Genomic DNA, 15,063 nt, shown 5'->3' on the forward strand with positions numbered 1-15,063 from the left:
CACCAGTTCTGGCTGTGTCTTTTACTTTAAAAATCTTCAACGCCATCAATATTTATACATTCAGACCAAGAAACCAAGCTTCCACTGGTATATGAGTCATAATCCACTATCACTTTGTATTCAGTGAGTGTGGTCCAGTGCTTTCTTTCTTCTCCAAGAAATCTCAGGGAAATCTGAAAAGTGATAGATATAATTTTGAGGAAAAATCCTAACATCTCAGATTATTGTAAGATCTAGTGGTGGTTCAAATAAGCCCAAACACAGTTGTAACATTCTTTAAATATGATTCTTTATTCTAATATAATTACAGGTTAAAAATGTTTATGCTAAAACACTTGTTTTTGGAATTGCTAGTTAGGAATAGATACATTAACAACTTGGCTCAATTTATTTATACAGGAGTCCAATCAAAATTATATCACATCACAATCAAATCTGGTTGACTATTTCATGCTAGTTGGTAAAAGGTCGTTCATGTTGTCCAATATTGAATCCACCTGAAGCAAGCATGTGGCAACCACTCCCTGTTAACAAGAGAAGGCTGCAGCAGAACCAGGCAATCCGAAACAACTGGCTTTGGGTTGAGAGGACAGGGAGGAGAGAAAGAAAAAAAAAACACAAAGGCACTGGGTGAGGGTACAAAGAAAAGCAAAACAAATCAACACAAGCTTAATGTCTTATTAGAAAAACCTTAAAAAAAACAAGGGAAGGGTCAGGACTTTATTGCAGCACTGATACGTTACCTTTAAAATGTTACTGAAAATGGTGTACTATTACTATTACTGTTTCAGTAACAAGTGAAGCTTTTAATTTTGTTTCTTTTTATCAATAAGGACAATTGAAATCAGCAAAAAGATTTGGTAACTTATCGAATTAATTATAAAATATGGTTGGAATTTAACCTTTAGATCTGAAGTGCCATTTCCTAAACAATTTGACTTGGGTTAGAAAAAAAAACCAAAAAAAAAACAAGAAAAACACATTATCTCATTCCCGTTGACTCATCGTCTCACAAGTTATCTGTAAAACAAGTTGCTGAAAGGTGGTGCTGTAGGCTACTGCAACAGTCCTTACAGGACGAGCGGGTTGAGTAAGTTCACTGCCCAACTGACTTCATTTCCCATAGTGCATCATGAGGTATGAGGCTTGGCTGGGTAGAGAAAACAGGTGGGGCAGGTTTCTGTTGTTACACACAGGTGATGTGAAGAGGGCAGGACTCGGGTGAGGAAGAACAGGAAAAACTGATGGGAGAAACTCAGTGGGAGGAACCGTGAACGAATGTTTATGTGTGTAAGAGAGCGTAAGTAAGTGCCTGGGACTGCAGACTGCTATAACAAGACTTAAATTTTAACTATTTACTACGAAGATTTATTTTCTTTTTATTTATTAGTATTATTTGGTGGGGGAGGGGATTACTGGTATGGATTTTCATGTCATTTGTTGCCTTGGGCAGTAAAGTGGGTCAACACCTGAGAAGGAGCTAAAAGGAGAAGCTGAACTGAGACCGTTTTGTCCCGCTGAAAGAGCACAAGAGAGGAAGGACATGCTAAACGTTCTGGGGATACTGAAGAGGGAGGATGCATAATTGGACAGGAAACACCGTCTTTTTTTGTTTGTTCTCTTTTTGGGGAAATAGACATAGAAGGAGTTGATTTCTGATGCATCTACTATATTAACCACAAACTAATTCGGTGATAAATATCCTCCTTAACTGTTGCTGCTTGGAACATTTTTATTTTATTTTTTCCCAAGTATCATTTTGGGCTTGTTTTTATGCCTCAATTCAACCGTAAAGATAACTAATCACCTTTCAGCTACAAAAGGTCAAATATTCCAAGAGATCTACAGTTCAGCTAAAGGAGGGATCATTTCCTCTACTCACACTGAAAACGACACACACACACACACCACTTCCAACATGCAGGCACCGCCACCTGAGCACGATGACACTTTTGATTTCCTGTTTAAGATCATCCTCATTGGGGACACCAATGTGGGGAAGACCTGCGTGCTTCAGAACTTTAAGTCAGGGGTTTTCTCTGACAAACAGCAGAACACCATCGGAGTGGATTTCACAGTGAGGACGGTGGATATTGAAGGAAAGAAAGTCAAGGTAAGCTTTCTACATAGCGTGTGTTTTGTGTTTTAGACATGCAAAAGACATTAAATGAAGGAGTATAAATCCGAACGTTGCATCGGCGTGAGACTCGGCAGTGCTGAAATATATTAGTAAGACACACGTGAGGTATAATGGAAAGTAGAGATTCTATTTTGGGGGTTGTTTTGTTAGTTTTAAAAGAAGAAAAAATGAAATTAAAATTAATAGCTCCCAAATTCATTGTCCCTGGGCTCCACGTTTAGGAGACCTCTTTTTCGAAGGAGTTTCCTCCAGTGACAGAACAGCAAGCGGCAGTGGCAGTTTGACTCGGTCCAAAACAAGCCTGACAGGCGGCTGGTATGAAGAACCGGTCCATCAGGTCCCTCCCTTTGTGCCTTTGTAATGGCACAACTAGATCTTGGACTGATCTCTCATCTCCTGCACTTGCTCTTGAAAAGGAAGCTTTCATCAAAAACTCATGATGTTTCATAGTGTTTTTTTTTTTTTTAATGTTGCTATTGTTCAACATATTTCATTGGGATTTTATGTTGTTAGATCCACACAGCACAATACGGCCTGCACCATGTTTCACAATGGGGATAATGTGTTTAGTGTGACGTGGCCGGCGCATAACTATTCGTGCTGCTGTGTCCCCTTCATGACTTTTGATAAACTTTGTAATAGTTTATGTTTAAGTATATTAGGGTAAAGAGTGCTGAATACAAATTCACACCCGTCTTTTCAGGTATTTATGTGTAAAAAGGTTGAAAAAACTACAGATTATGTTCCGCCCACTTTGCATTTTGCATTGCCATGTGTGACCTATCGCGCACATTTTGTACTAATTCATTAAGTTTAAAAAGGGCGACTACTTTCGCATATTTAATCTTTCGCTCTTGTCATTGCAAAGAAAAGATTTTCACCGTCAAAAAGCTTTTTGGTATAACAATAGAGCAATATTTTAACAATTATGTGGCAAAACAGGTGGAATATAGCAAGTCAATAAAATGCAATGAGTTTGAGTGGCTTAAATTTGAAACATCTGGATGCATTTCTATTTTTTTTTTCATACAAGCAAATTTTGTTTCTGCTTCTACAAATGTCACTCTGCAATTACTACACCTTAAGGTTGTAATAAGTGGAAATATACATGAACTGCCAAGATCTTGCTGTTCACATGAGTTATTATTTTCGACTGCTCATGTGTCTGTGACTTCGCTCAACCCCATCGGCTATTTCCTGCCTGAGGCTATGTCTATGAAGTTGTTTCTTGCAGCTGGCACAGCTATGTTTCTTCTTTTTTTTTTGTGACCTTATTCTACGTACAAAGGAAAGGAATTAAGTTTTTATTCCACCACTGAAATACATCTTAAACTAGTCAAACCTGCATTTACTTTCGGAAGACATGTGGAAACGACACTTTAGTTCTAGCTGCTTTAAATTAAATGGATGACTTGTCTCCATTAACTAGTTGTGGTGTTTTGGAAGGGGCTGGCCTGTTGAGTTTACGCTGGTTGCTACAATGTTACAAAAATCCTTGGGGAGTATCCTCGGAGATATGCTGTAAGGGCTTGGGGATTCTCCGCAGGGAAACCAACAGACTTCTCCTGCCTACCACGTATGTGTTTGTTGCTAAAGCCCTCAGTAGCTTACAGGCTAGACATACTGTCTACATATAAAATTATTAACTCAAATGCCCCATTATTGGGGATAATTTTCACACTCTCAAAGCAACATCTCCAAGATCCTCGTGTGCTTCCTGAAGGCCTCTAGCTTCTCATTATCTCTAGTAGTGATCATTAAACTCTTTAAAGAAGGAAGAACAAGCTTTCAGTTAAAGTTTATGGATCAGACCATAATAAATAAGTCACATGGTCAAAATCGGGCAACTATGACACCCCAGATGACAAAAAAGCACATGACATATTTTGTTGAATCTTTCTTTATGGAACAAATTTTAACTGGAGCAACATTTGCCTCACAGTTGTGCACAACATAAAGTTATATTTAGTTTTTCTACGACAGTTTTTATTATGTAGTGAGGAGCAGTGTCCTTTTGCATCACTGACAGTTTACCATATGGTAGAGGAAGTGTTAGTGTGGCACTCCCTGTCTTTGCCCTCATTTACATTTGACAGCTAAAGTGGTCTGGACTCAAACCAGGCCTGTATTTTGAGTCTGGGTTTGTTTGTTTCTGTTTGATGCCGTGCAACACCAACATGCTCATAAAAACCAGCTTATTATTTTTGGCTGCCTTTAAGTCGCCTTAATAAAAAGAAAAAATAAACACAATTAAATCATAGCATCTCATGTTTGTTGCCATTCATCTATCAGTCACTCTCACAAAAGTAAAAATCTCCTTAAATGGTTTTCGTGACACAAACTCTTTACCTTTTCCTCTCGGCAAAATGTTGTTGCTTTGAGTCTAAATGACATCTATAGATCTCTTTATGGGATTAAAATGTTTTTGGGTGGATTAAATTCGCAGACTCTGTCGGTCTTTCAATGCTTTAGTTTGCTCAAATTTGAGCCTACACAAAGTTCTGCATCATTTTGTGGCGTAAAGGAAGATGAGGCTTAACTGACTCAAGATTGTCACAAAATGATCTCTATAACTTAGGCAAATTTAAAAATTGTAATCTTCTAACTTCCAGAAGCAGCAAGCTGTGCAGCTTCTCTGCAAACAAGCGCAAAAAGAACATGTGCATTTTTCTGCTTCCTGTCCCTGTTTTTGGGAGTTATGTTGCTTAATTCTTCATCCTTGGCAGCCCCCCGAAACACAGGCACTAGTGGGAATTCATAGATTTCTGGGAAGTTCAGCCCTTACTCTAAATGATGTTTCTTTCATAATCATCTTTGTAATCTCATGACAAAATTGTGAAACTTTGCAATAATTTTAACTCTTCACAGTGAAATCAACTTGAAAATTGTTTGCTTCAAGACATTGCTGATTCATTTTCCAATATGCATAGTGTTAATGTAACTTTCAAACCATTAGACCAGTGTTTCTCAATTCCGGTCCTCACGACCCCCTGCCCTGCATGTTTTAGATGTTTCCCTTCTGCCACACACCTGGATTCAATATTTTGGTGATTAACAGGCCTCTGCAGTACTTGAAGGTCATGCAATCATTTGAATCAGCTGTTCTGGAGTAGAGGCACATCTAAAACATGCAGAGCAGGGGGGCCTGAGGACTGGAATTGAGAAGCACTGCATTAGACTGATTATTTTGTAAAAAAAAAAAAAAAAAAAAAAATCCCACTTGTTACATATTACTTTCTATTACATGAAAACCTTATACGAGCTTGAACTTAACACTCGGATGCATTATTTCTGTGTGATGCAGATGCAGGTGTGGGACACAGCAGGTCAGGAGAGGTTTCGGACCATCACTCAGAGTTACTATCGCAGCGCTCACGGCGCCATGATTACCTATGACATCACACGAGGCTGCACCTTTGATTCGGTGAACCATTGGATCAAGGAGGTAGAGCTGTACGGAGCTGCCAATGTACTCTTGGTGCTAATAGGTGAGTTAGATTTTGACTTTTGTAGCAAATAAAGATACTCTGCTTGTATGAATCAACTGATTTTGATCTATGACTTTTTATGTACTTTGGGTAAAAAATATATCATGCCACAAAGATCGGTATCTATTTACTCTAAAGGAAAGGAAAAGCAAGAGAACATAGCATAACAAAATGTTTTCAGAAAGCTGTTTGAGTGCTTGGTCTTGAACCATACACGCTTGTCAAGCCCAAACATCAGCAGGATTATGTGTGCTGCCAATATGGCTTCATGTCCGTCTCCATTTAGGTAACAAATGTGACCTGGAGGAGGAACGGGAGGTTCCGTTCGAGAAAGCTTGCAATCTGGCAAAAGAAAGAGGCATACTCGCTGCTTTGGAAACATCTGCTAAGGTAATGCAAACGAGCAAGGCTTAGACTCTGAAATTTTGGTTGATTTTTTATTATTATTATTATTTAAAGCATTTCCTCTTTTACAGGAAAGTCAGAATGTGGAGGAAGCCTTCTTGATGATGGCCAAGGAGCTGCTGTCTCGTAACGGCCTCAACGTCCAGCAGGATGAGAACAGCGGCATGCCTCGGATCCTCCTCAGAGAGAACTCTCGACCAATCGATGTCAGCATAGGCGCCTACGTTCCTCCGGAGAAAGAGAAGAAGTCGTGTTGCTGACGCAGAGAAACTGTGACTGAAGATGCTTGAAGGGTTTTATTTATCGGGAATGTGGATGAGTGAAAGAGGATCTTGAAGTTCTGTGACGTCGAGGCATGATGTACTGAGCGTCTGCCAGAAGGCAGATGTCAAAGATATGGTGAAGAAATGTTCGTTGTATCTGATCGGAGAGGAATGCTGACGAAGCGTCTTTACTGGAAAGACCTGCGATCAGTGTTCAGGAAGCGCTAAAGCCCAACGACCTCCTTTTATATCAACTGGTCCATGTTACTAATATTTTTCTAAATTCAAAACAGTTTAAGGCAAATACATTTACACCATTGGAAGTCTAACAGTGTGCTAAGAGCTTGGGGTTGTTTTACGGTGCGATTTTGTTAAAATGAAGTTGAAATGTTTTTGAAAGAATATATATTTTTAATCTGTTGTCTCTCACTACACTGTGGATTTAAGTTTCCAAAACGGCTTGCCATACTCAAAACTACTGTGAAATAAATAAGTCTGAATTGATTTCACGACACAGCTGCAAAAAGCTGTGAAAATAAAAATGCCATATTTGATTATGAGTAGCTTCCAGCGAACTCCTTGAGCCCGTCAGGAAATTCTGACCTCTGAGGAAAAGTAATCTGACGTTTCTAACCCATTGAACACTGAAGCGACACTGTCTGAACACTAGATGGTGCTGTGCTGCACCGCATGATCTGTGGCCGCCGTTAGGGTTGCCTTTGCCTTGTGTATAAAAAAGGGAAACGTGATTTGAAAGAGGAAACAAAAATGTGTCCAAACACAAACAGTTTGCCTCAAAGCCATTTTCCGGAAAAGATGTAGTGTATTATTACAATAAGGTCATCACACTAGAAAAAGAGGTCATTACTTTTCTGAGACAGTCACTGGTAAATTTAGCCTCGCTAAGATATTCATACATCTATAAATATTTGCTAGATTTGTCCATGTTTTATTAATAAAATTCAATCTTTCTCTTGGGAGTGGGGTTGTATCATAGACCAACTTGATTTGTAAAAAAAAAAAAAAACTGATATTTTATTTTTTATATTGCCCTTTGTACAACTTTGTGTTGGCCTATCATAAAACATGGGGGAAATTTTATACTTTTGGCGACGTTGCTAATATTCACCAGTATGTGTTTGGGGGCGGCGGGGAGAAATCTTCTCCCTTTCCAGCAAGCAATTAATGAACCGTATCGGGCTTGGCTACAAAATCATTTTTGTGCTTTTGATTAATACACTAGTTAAAAGTGGAAAATGGATTTGAAATGTATCCTTGAGGCAGAACTGCAGTAAGTACCGGGATTCAGAGGCCAAACAACACAAAAACCTTGTTTGTAATAGACCTAATGTTTCCATAATAATTGCCGTGCAGTATCACATCACTATAATAAATGTTTTGCTGGTCACTTTGAGTAGAGCTTCAGGCAAATTCTCAGCAATCTCCATGTAGGACAAGCTGAGCCAAAATCAGCTTCCAGTCATTTCTCATGGTTGTGCTTTACGCCCAAATTAAATATGTCTACCCATATAGTTTGCTATTAATCACTGCGGTTCCTTAGGAAAACAAATAATCAGAAAAAATAGATCCAAATTTATTTCCAGAAAACAGGCAAAAAATGACAGACATTAATGTGGAAAAAAAACAAATGGTAAAATAAACAAAAAAACGTACATATCCCGAGCCCAAAATTACTGTAAAAGAAAAAAAGAGAGTAGCTTCTGATCACTAGGGTTTTGCAACCTAAACAGGCTGAATTTGGAATAAGATAAATAGAAATTTAGGTCTCATCAATGCCTTGAAAAACATAACTTGACAGTGAAACAGTTGAACGTTAAAAATAAAACGTTAATCATCCTGCATGAGTTTTCCGCTACTTAAAAAGGATGTTGCTTACAAATTACTTTACCCCAATGTTGTACTTCACATTACTTTTTCCTCAAACATTTAATCACCAAATCCCACTTTATTAATCTATGTTGACCTCTGACCTGCATGTCAATCGTCATGTTAAAATTTCTCTCAAAGTATAACCACACCGGTTCGATTTTAGCTCAGCCTGATGATCTCAAAACCATTCTTTTTCTCCTTTATGGGCTGGGGTAGAAGCTGCCCTTGTCCCTCGCCCATATCCCCAATCGCCTCATTCTCTGACCCTCCTTGTCCTTCCTGCCCAGTGTCGGTCCCCTCCGTCGGTTTATCCACAGGACATTCCCCGTTGTAGGTTTTGACGTAGTCTTCCACCTGCCAGCCCCTGAACTCCAGCGGCTGCGAGCAGACCAGGCCCGTGTACGAGACGCTCGGATGGTGCTTGAGCCAGTAGACCAAGTAGTGGATGTTGTAGTCGCAGATCCACGGGTTGTTGTCCAGCGTCAGCCTCCGCAGGAAGTACAGGTCCTCCAGCACGCCGTACTGGAAGTAACGAAGGCTGTTGTTGGACAGGTCGAGATCGCGGAGGTACAGCAGGCCTGCAAAAGCAGCTGGGATGGGAAATGTGCAATAAAGGTTAGCCTAATTCACAAAGGACCAAACATAATTATCCACATCAAATGCATGTTTAACTCCAACAACGTCTTGTATTAAAATGTCCCCCCAATAATTGTAGATTTTAAAACATAAATTTGCTATCGGCTGCCCTTGAACATTGAACATGTATACAGAGACAATCCATTAGGACGAAGTTTGCTTTCAGTAAAAGTTGAGTCTCTGTTTATTTGTGCCAAAAGCTAGCAGTCAAGATAGTTTTGAGAATGCGATAGCCTCTGGATGTTTTTCCGCAGGAGGATATTCAGATAAGTCTCACTGGTGTGGCTTTGAGGCAGACCTAGGTCTATTTGGGAGATCATCGTTATCTCATGACTGACTTTGGAATTTGGAGAGAGGCTAAGCAAGTCAGACCGGCATACAAAGGGCCATTTTTGCTCAGCGTTAAACAACACAGACACCTATTCAGAGCCTTCTGTTCACCGTCTGTGTTGGTTTTGTGGGTCATTAGAGACCTTGTGGATGGGTTCTCCAAAGGAATAAAAATGAGCAATATAACAACATGGGGGCAGTGTGGCTCATAAACGATCGGCAAAAGAATGGTGACCGAAATGATGGAAGAACTTCTACTTCCAAACGCTATGATGTATCTTCATGATTTATTGACTGCACAGACAATACCTCCATCTGCAGTGCCTATCTTTTTTTTACATCTGCGTCTTTTATCACAGCTAACTCCCCTGTCGCCAAGTTTGCTGTTGTCTGAAACTGACCTCTGAATTCAGAAGCTAACTCAGATCTGCTCTGTGCTGAATGCAATGCTTTGCAATCCCAACTTAATAAACTTATTGAAAACCTGAGGGAATATATGCCAGGTGCAAAAGGGTGCATAAATCTTCCCATAACATGTCCACTTTGAGCTGCTGATTCATTTTAGGATGAACAGCACATATAACGGCCGGAGCTTTCTCACTGACATCAAAAGTAACACATTTTGAAGGACCTGCAAGTCTGTTGGTCTTTCCAAACCAGTCGGCACATAAAAAAGACCAGCTTACATGAATAGAATAACAGACAGCGACTTCAAATAGGGATAATGAACGTCTTTGAGAGCTTCCAGTCTTGTCGCTGCTCTGCTTTTCTCAGAGTGCACCTATGAAAACATGTGCAAGAGTTTAGAGTGGGAGTAATGGGATGGCGGAGACTGTTTCTTGCTGTCCGCCAGCCTCCGGCCCTGCTTTTATCTTTACAGAGTGGAAGAGAGGATAGAGGAGGAGGTGGGGAAAAAACAAAAAACGGAATGAGAAGACCAAGCGTGGTAGAAAGCCGGGGCAAAATTAAAAACATTGCGGAAATCTTGAGAGACGTAAACGGCAAACACTTTCATTTGTGCTAAGGTCTGAGAAACTTTGGGTCCGTTCAGCTGTGTTTACGGCACGGATAAACAGAAGCGTAGCAGAGAGGGAAGGGACTTCAGGGTCCCATCTCTTGATCGTGGGACCCTGTGCTCCCAAATCAGCTACTGTTGGTTGTTGAAGCCACCATAACCAAACCAACTCCTGTCTTTTCCCCAGAGGATGAAATTAACCGCTATTACCACTTAGCTATTTGTCAGTCATTAGCAGCCATATTTCCCAAAATGCCAATCTGAATTCTCTCTGAACCCGGCAATTCTGTCTGTGACAGATCTCCCAAATAGGCCTAATCTCCGTATGTTAAGCTGCATTCATCACTGGGAGGCCCTAACTGCCATGGTTCATCCAGAGCAAAACAAAATGCTAAACTTTACAAGTCAAAGACAAAAGTGGTGTTTTTTTTTTTGTTTTTTTTCTTCAAACCAAAACTTTCCGGCGCAACCCCCACCAGACGTAACTGGATGTTTATCAGCGTGTTCGCTTGTAACAATCCATAAAATTTAGTGGATTTGCATTCATCTCCCCTCCCCCCACTCCACACCCCACGGCCCCCTGGTCACCTTCCACTTGAAAAGGATAAATAAACAACCTCTTAAAAATTCACTCCAAATGTGAACATGATTAGAAGGTGTTTCTTGGGGGAGGATTGTGACCATATGTCTCGGAGTCTTACAAGCTCTCAGAATCAAATGGAACTTCTTCCGTTGGTTTACAAATGGCTTTAGACACACTAGGGCGAGCCGCGGTAGATAGCTTGCACGTGTCGATGGCTGACGAGAAAAGCTACAAATGTTTGTGGCAGGATTTGCCTGCTGGACAGGAGAACTCGAAGCCAGAAATCGTTAGCCTGGTGAAAGTAATGGATAAGCTTACTTTTTTTTTTAAGAATCTCTCTGCTGCTGAATTCAGAGAAGACAATCAGAGAGAGAGAGAAAACTTCTTCAGATTACTAAATGCTCACTTTGTTTTCTGTTTGATGCACTGATGGTATTAATTGTTAATTATTTTATCTAAATAATGCATCAATGCGAAAAACTACAGTAAAAATAATAGCGCATTTATTTGTTCTCGATTCCTTGTCACCTCAATACTTTTATTTTTGATTTTAATGCATTTTGCGTTTCTCGTTTGATTTTTTACCCAGGAAGCACAATGGCTAAACCGTGAGTGAAACTGTCACTGGGACTGACTACTATATATTTCATTGAGGGAAAATAGCTTAAACATTAAACAAACCTTTCTCAACAGGCAAGGGTGCACTTTCTCTGCACCTTTCTCTGTGCCCCACTATAGCGCAGCGCCTGCTCCAGCTCCCCGTGTTCTCTCTTTTGTGAGTTTTTGTTAATCTTTTCTTATCATTAAACATTCATCATCAACTTGCCATTTCTGCCTCTCTGCATTCGCGTCCAATTCCACCACCAATCATGACACAGACTTTTAAATAAGACTTAGGATGTTGATTTTGGACTGTGAACACGTCCAGTGTTGTAGAGTTGTTTCTTTTGGTGGTGTTTTCCGATTGACCTCTCGTAATTCATCTTAATTAATCACCACACCAGACAAAGAGTCTTTAAAGCATGCAGCACAATGAATTCCAAGAATATGTACATCCGTCCGTCATGCAGCTCTTCTGTGGAGCTCATGATTGATGCGTTACCTGTGTCTATGTGTTGCAGGTTGTTGCTGCTGAGGTTGAGCAGCTTGAGTTCTTTAGACAGCAGGAATTGTTTGGGCCTGAGATGTGTGATGATGTTATTGGACATGTCCATCCCCACTATTTCCAACGGCAGCTCCGGCGGAATTTGATTCAGGTCTGTGGAAGGGGAAACGAAAAGAGAACCGTTGAAGGAGAAAAGTGACGGAGGAGAGTGTGAAAAGGCCAAACCAGACTTTACATTTGTCGCGAGACGCAAAGGTGCATTTACATTGAGGTTTTTAAAATCAAAACCTCATTAACCCCATTGATGGATTTACAGCTCCGAGGCAGATGCTCAAAACACATGAGGTTGGAACAGAACCGGAGCAGAGAGTTGGAAACTCAGTCAGTCTGGATCTTATATGTTTTCAAGATGTGTCGGTTGTGTGCGACCTTTTTATGTGTTCAAGATGGAGCGTGTACAACATTGCTTGACTTGTTTTTTCCCCAATTGTTCCGGCTTCATACACACCGATTTGTCTTTGATAAGATTGAGATGCCATATTTTCGTCTTGCAAACGCTTCATCCTCCTTGCACTTTCAAGACGTACGTTTAACAAGGTAATCACAAAGCTGTGAATGAAAAGGTGCACATGTAACATGCTCTGACAGTAAATGTCATGTAAAGCTAACTGCATATGTGCTTAACACGTGCTGAAAAGCCTCATGCCAAAAAAATGACATTTTTACAGTTTATGAATTGGTTTTGTGGCTCCTACAGCTTGATTTACCTGTCAGGAGGAAAAAGTAACATGGAGAACGTTAAAACTGGAGGTAACATATAATGTGTTTAAAACAACATAGGTGGCCTGACTAACTTGTTTCATCGTTTATCTCTGAAGCAAAATGGTTGTAGATGAGAAAAACATACCATGCATTTCAGAAACATTGAAAGCGAACTGCTATACATCTTACCTGAAGTCAACCACCAGCTAGAAAGTGATTCTTTTAGAATTGTATAGGATGGAAAATACATAAATCTCCAAAGTGTGCAATGTGTGTCATTTGAGTTCAACCTGAAGCAATAGTCTTTGTATAAACTGATTATATTGCAGCTGTTACTGCAGTTTATTTAGATCTGGACTTTGACTGGGACATCATTTGATAGGACTTTAACTCTGGCTAAAATCCTATTTTTAGTTGTTGCCTCCAACAGGTTTTTTTTTTTGTGACCCTAAGCTGTGATTAGCTTACCGAACGAAGCATCCCACAGCATGATTCTGTCACCACCGTTCCGTATGGAGACCATTGAATTATTTTTGGTTAAACTTTTTCACTGGATGCTCCTTGGAGTCGTTCTGTCCAAATAAAACACTCTGACATATATGCTTGTAATGCTGCAAAATGTAACTAGATTCTAGGAGTATGAATTATTGCTGTGGTTATATTTTAATCTAGATTAGAAATGTTCAAGTCTCTGTTTATGTGGGTTTCCTCTAAGTATTAACTTACACAGAGTTTATGCTTTGCAAAGAAAAAGAAAAAAAAAGAATGCTTATGGGGGCTTTTATGGAGCAGATGTTGCAGTCTTTATCTATCCGCTTTATTACGACAGATGCTGCAGCGAGTTATCCTAAAGCCCCGTTACAATAAATCACTTCTAGTTTAAGAGAGAACAATCACACACACAAGCAAGACACCCATATATTGAGGATGGGGGGCCCCGTAATGAGGAAATGTACTTATTATTTTCCTCTGATGATGTTAAACGCGCAGCAGGCGGACACATGGTGGAGAGGATGGGAACAGACTTCGAAGACTCTGTGGTTTCATGTTGCAAGTTGTCGGTCCAGCTTTGAGAGAATACTTCTCCCGAGAGGTCCGAAGAGAATCCTAGCCTGCCTTTAGGTGTCTATGTCTCTCCAGCATTGTCTTAAAAAAAAAAAAAAACGGCATTCAGTTCCAAACTTGCATTCCCAGGCTCTTTTCACAGACTTTAACCTTGAGCCAAAATCAACATTTATTTATTTTTTTCTGTCTAACTGTGATACATCTGTGGTCCCATGTGTTTTGGAGCAATTTTCAGTATGTTGAATTAAGGAAGAACACAAGTCTCAAATTTCGAATTCCAGTTTAATAAAAGTCGAGCCAAAAAGCTATTACCATGGTTCAAATCTCAACTCGAAAGATCCCTCAATGCACCAAATGTTTCGGCTTTACAGACTTAAGCTCAACACTTTCTACCTCTGTTCAAAGTGTCAAATGTAGCTGAATGAATGAATGACCAAATAACAGAGGAAGAGAGATAACATGTCAGGAAAAGTAATTGTCACTCCAGGCCCAGTCATAATCGGGCCTGGACTGTGCTGTTGCTAAATCTGTTAAAGTCATTAATCTGCAGAACATCTGTTCCACTTTTTGCACCAAAGAGAAAAATGATCCTTGGATGAAAACCCGCTGATCTTTCAGTCTATTAGAGCAAAAATGTTTCAGTCTGTTAAGGCGTCGCTGTTCATGTTCGTAGTTTGGTTTAAGAACACATTTTTCGTTTATACTAATATAGACCCAATATCCAGACTATCCTCCCTGTTTCTGTTTCAGAAAAGCGCCTCTGCAAAATCACAGTGTTTCACAGTTGTGTTTTTTTCGATGTGTGGCGTTTTCTGCCACACAGAATTGGGTGTATACCAAACTGACTTCTTATAGCTTTCTTTTGTCACAATGCTGGGGAGTTTGAGTTTGGTTTTGATTGGTGTGTATATTTATGTTTATGGTTTAGTTATGTTCTTTAGATTTTTTCATATTCTTTTCAGTTTTTTGCATTAGTGCAAACAAGCTTTTGCATCTACTGTCCTATCATGTGTCTCTAATTAATCCCCTGGTTCTTTATCCATTTCCATTCCGCCCTTTTGTTCCGTGGTTTGAGAAATTTCTTTATCAATCTTATACAGGAAAACAGAAATGAAATCTGTTGTGAAAGAAGAAATGAGAGAAGGTGACATTTTATCAAGACTTTGACTTGGTCATTCATATTTAAATTCTAACCTGAAAAGAAGAGGAAAATGTCCTGCAGGAATTTATGAATGTGGCCAATCACAGGATACAGTTGAGCATGTACTTGTGAATTGTATAAAATGTTATAGAGAAAAAAGTACTCAAAATTGATTTCACGAGGAAAAAGAACAATTTAAATTAGTTGAGTTATCGTACTTAAATTCAAATAACATTTTAA

The 15,063-nt window shown here is 39.7% G+C and overlaps 2 protein-coding genes across 2 annotated transcripts; one reads left to right on the forward strand and one right to left on the reverse strand.

Moving 5' to 3' along the window:
- The first annotated feature begins 1,135 nt into the window (after positions 1-1,135).
- On the forward strand, positions 1,136-7,276 carry LOC106959315 (ras-related protein Rab-19-like). Its single transcript, XM_015051818.1, has 4 exons — positions 1,136-2,113; positions 5,445-5,628; positions 5,915-6,018; positions 6,105-7,276. Exons 1-4 carry the CDS (start codon positions 1,919-1,921, stop codon positions 6,291-6,293), a joined length of 672 nt encoding a protein of 223 aa, XP_014907304.1. The 5' UTR covers positions 1,136-1,918; the 3' UTR covers positions 6,294-7,276.
- Positions 7,277-8,242: 966 nt separating this feature from the next.
- On the reverse strand, positions 8,243-13,140 carry LOC106959308 (leucine-rich repeat-containing protein 17-like). Its single transcript, XM_015051797.1, has 3 exons — positions 13,086-13,140; positions 11,853-12,008; positions 8,243-8,776 (listed from the first exon to the last, which is right to left on the reverse strand). Exons 1-3 carry the CDS (start codon positions 13,138-13,140, stop codon positions 8,346-8,348), a joined length of 642 nt encoding a protein of 213 aa, XP_014907283.1. The 3' UTR covers positions 8,243-8,345.
- Positions 13,141-15,063: the final 1,923 nt, after the last annotated feature.

This window comes from Poecilia latipinna, unplaced genomic scaffold (assembly GCF_001443285.1).
Source record: "Poecilia latipinna isolate Pla-1442-1.1 unplaced genomic scaffold, P_latipinna-1.0 Scaffold1067, whole genome shotgun sequence".
Lineage (NCBI taxonomy): Eukaryota > Metazoa > Chordata > Actinopteri > Cyprinodontiformes > Poeciliidae > Poecilia > Poecilia latipinna.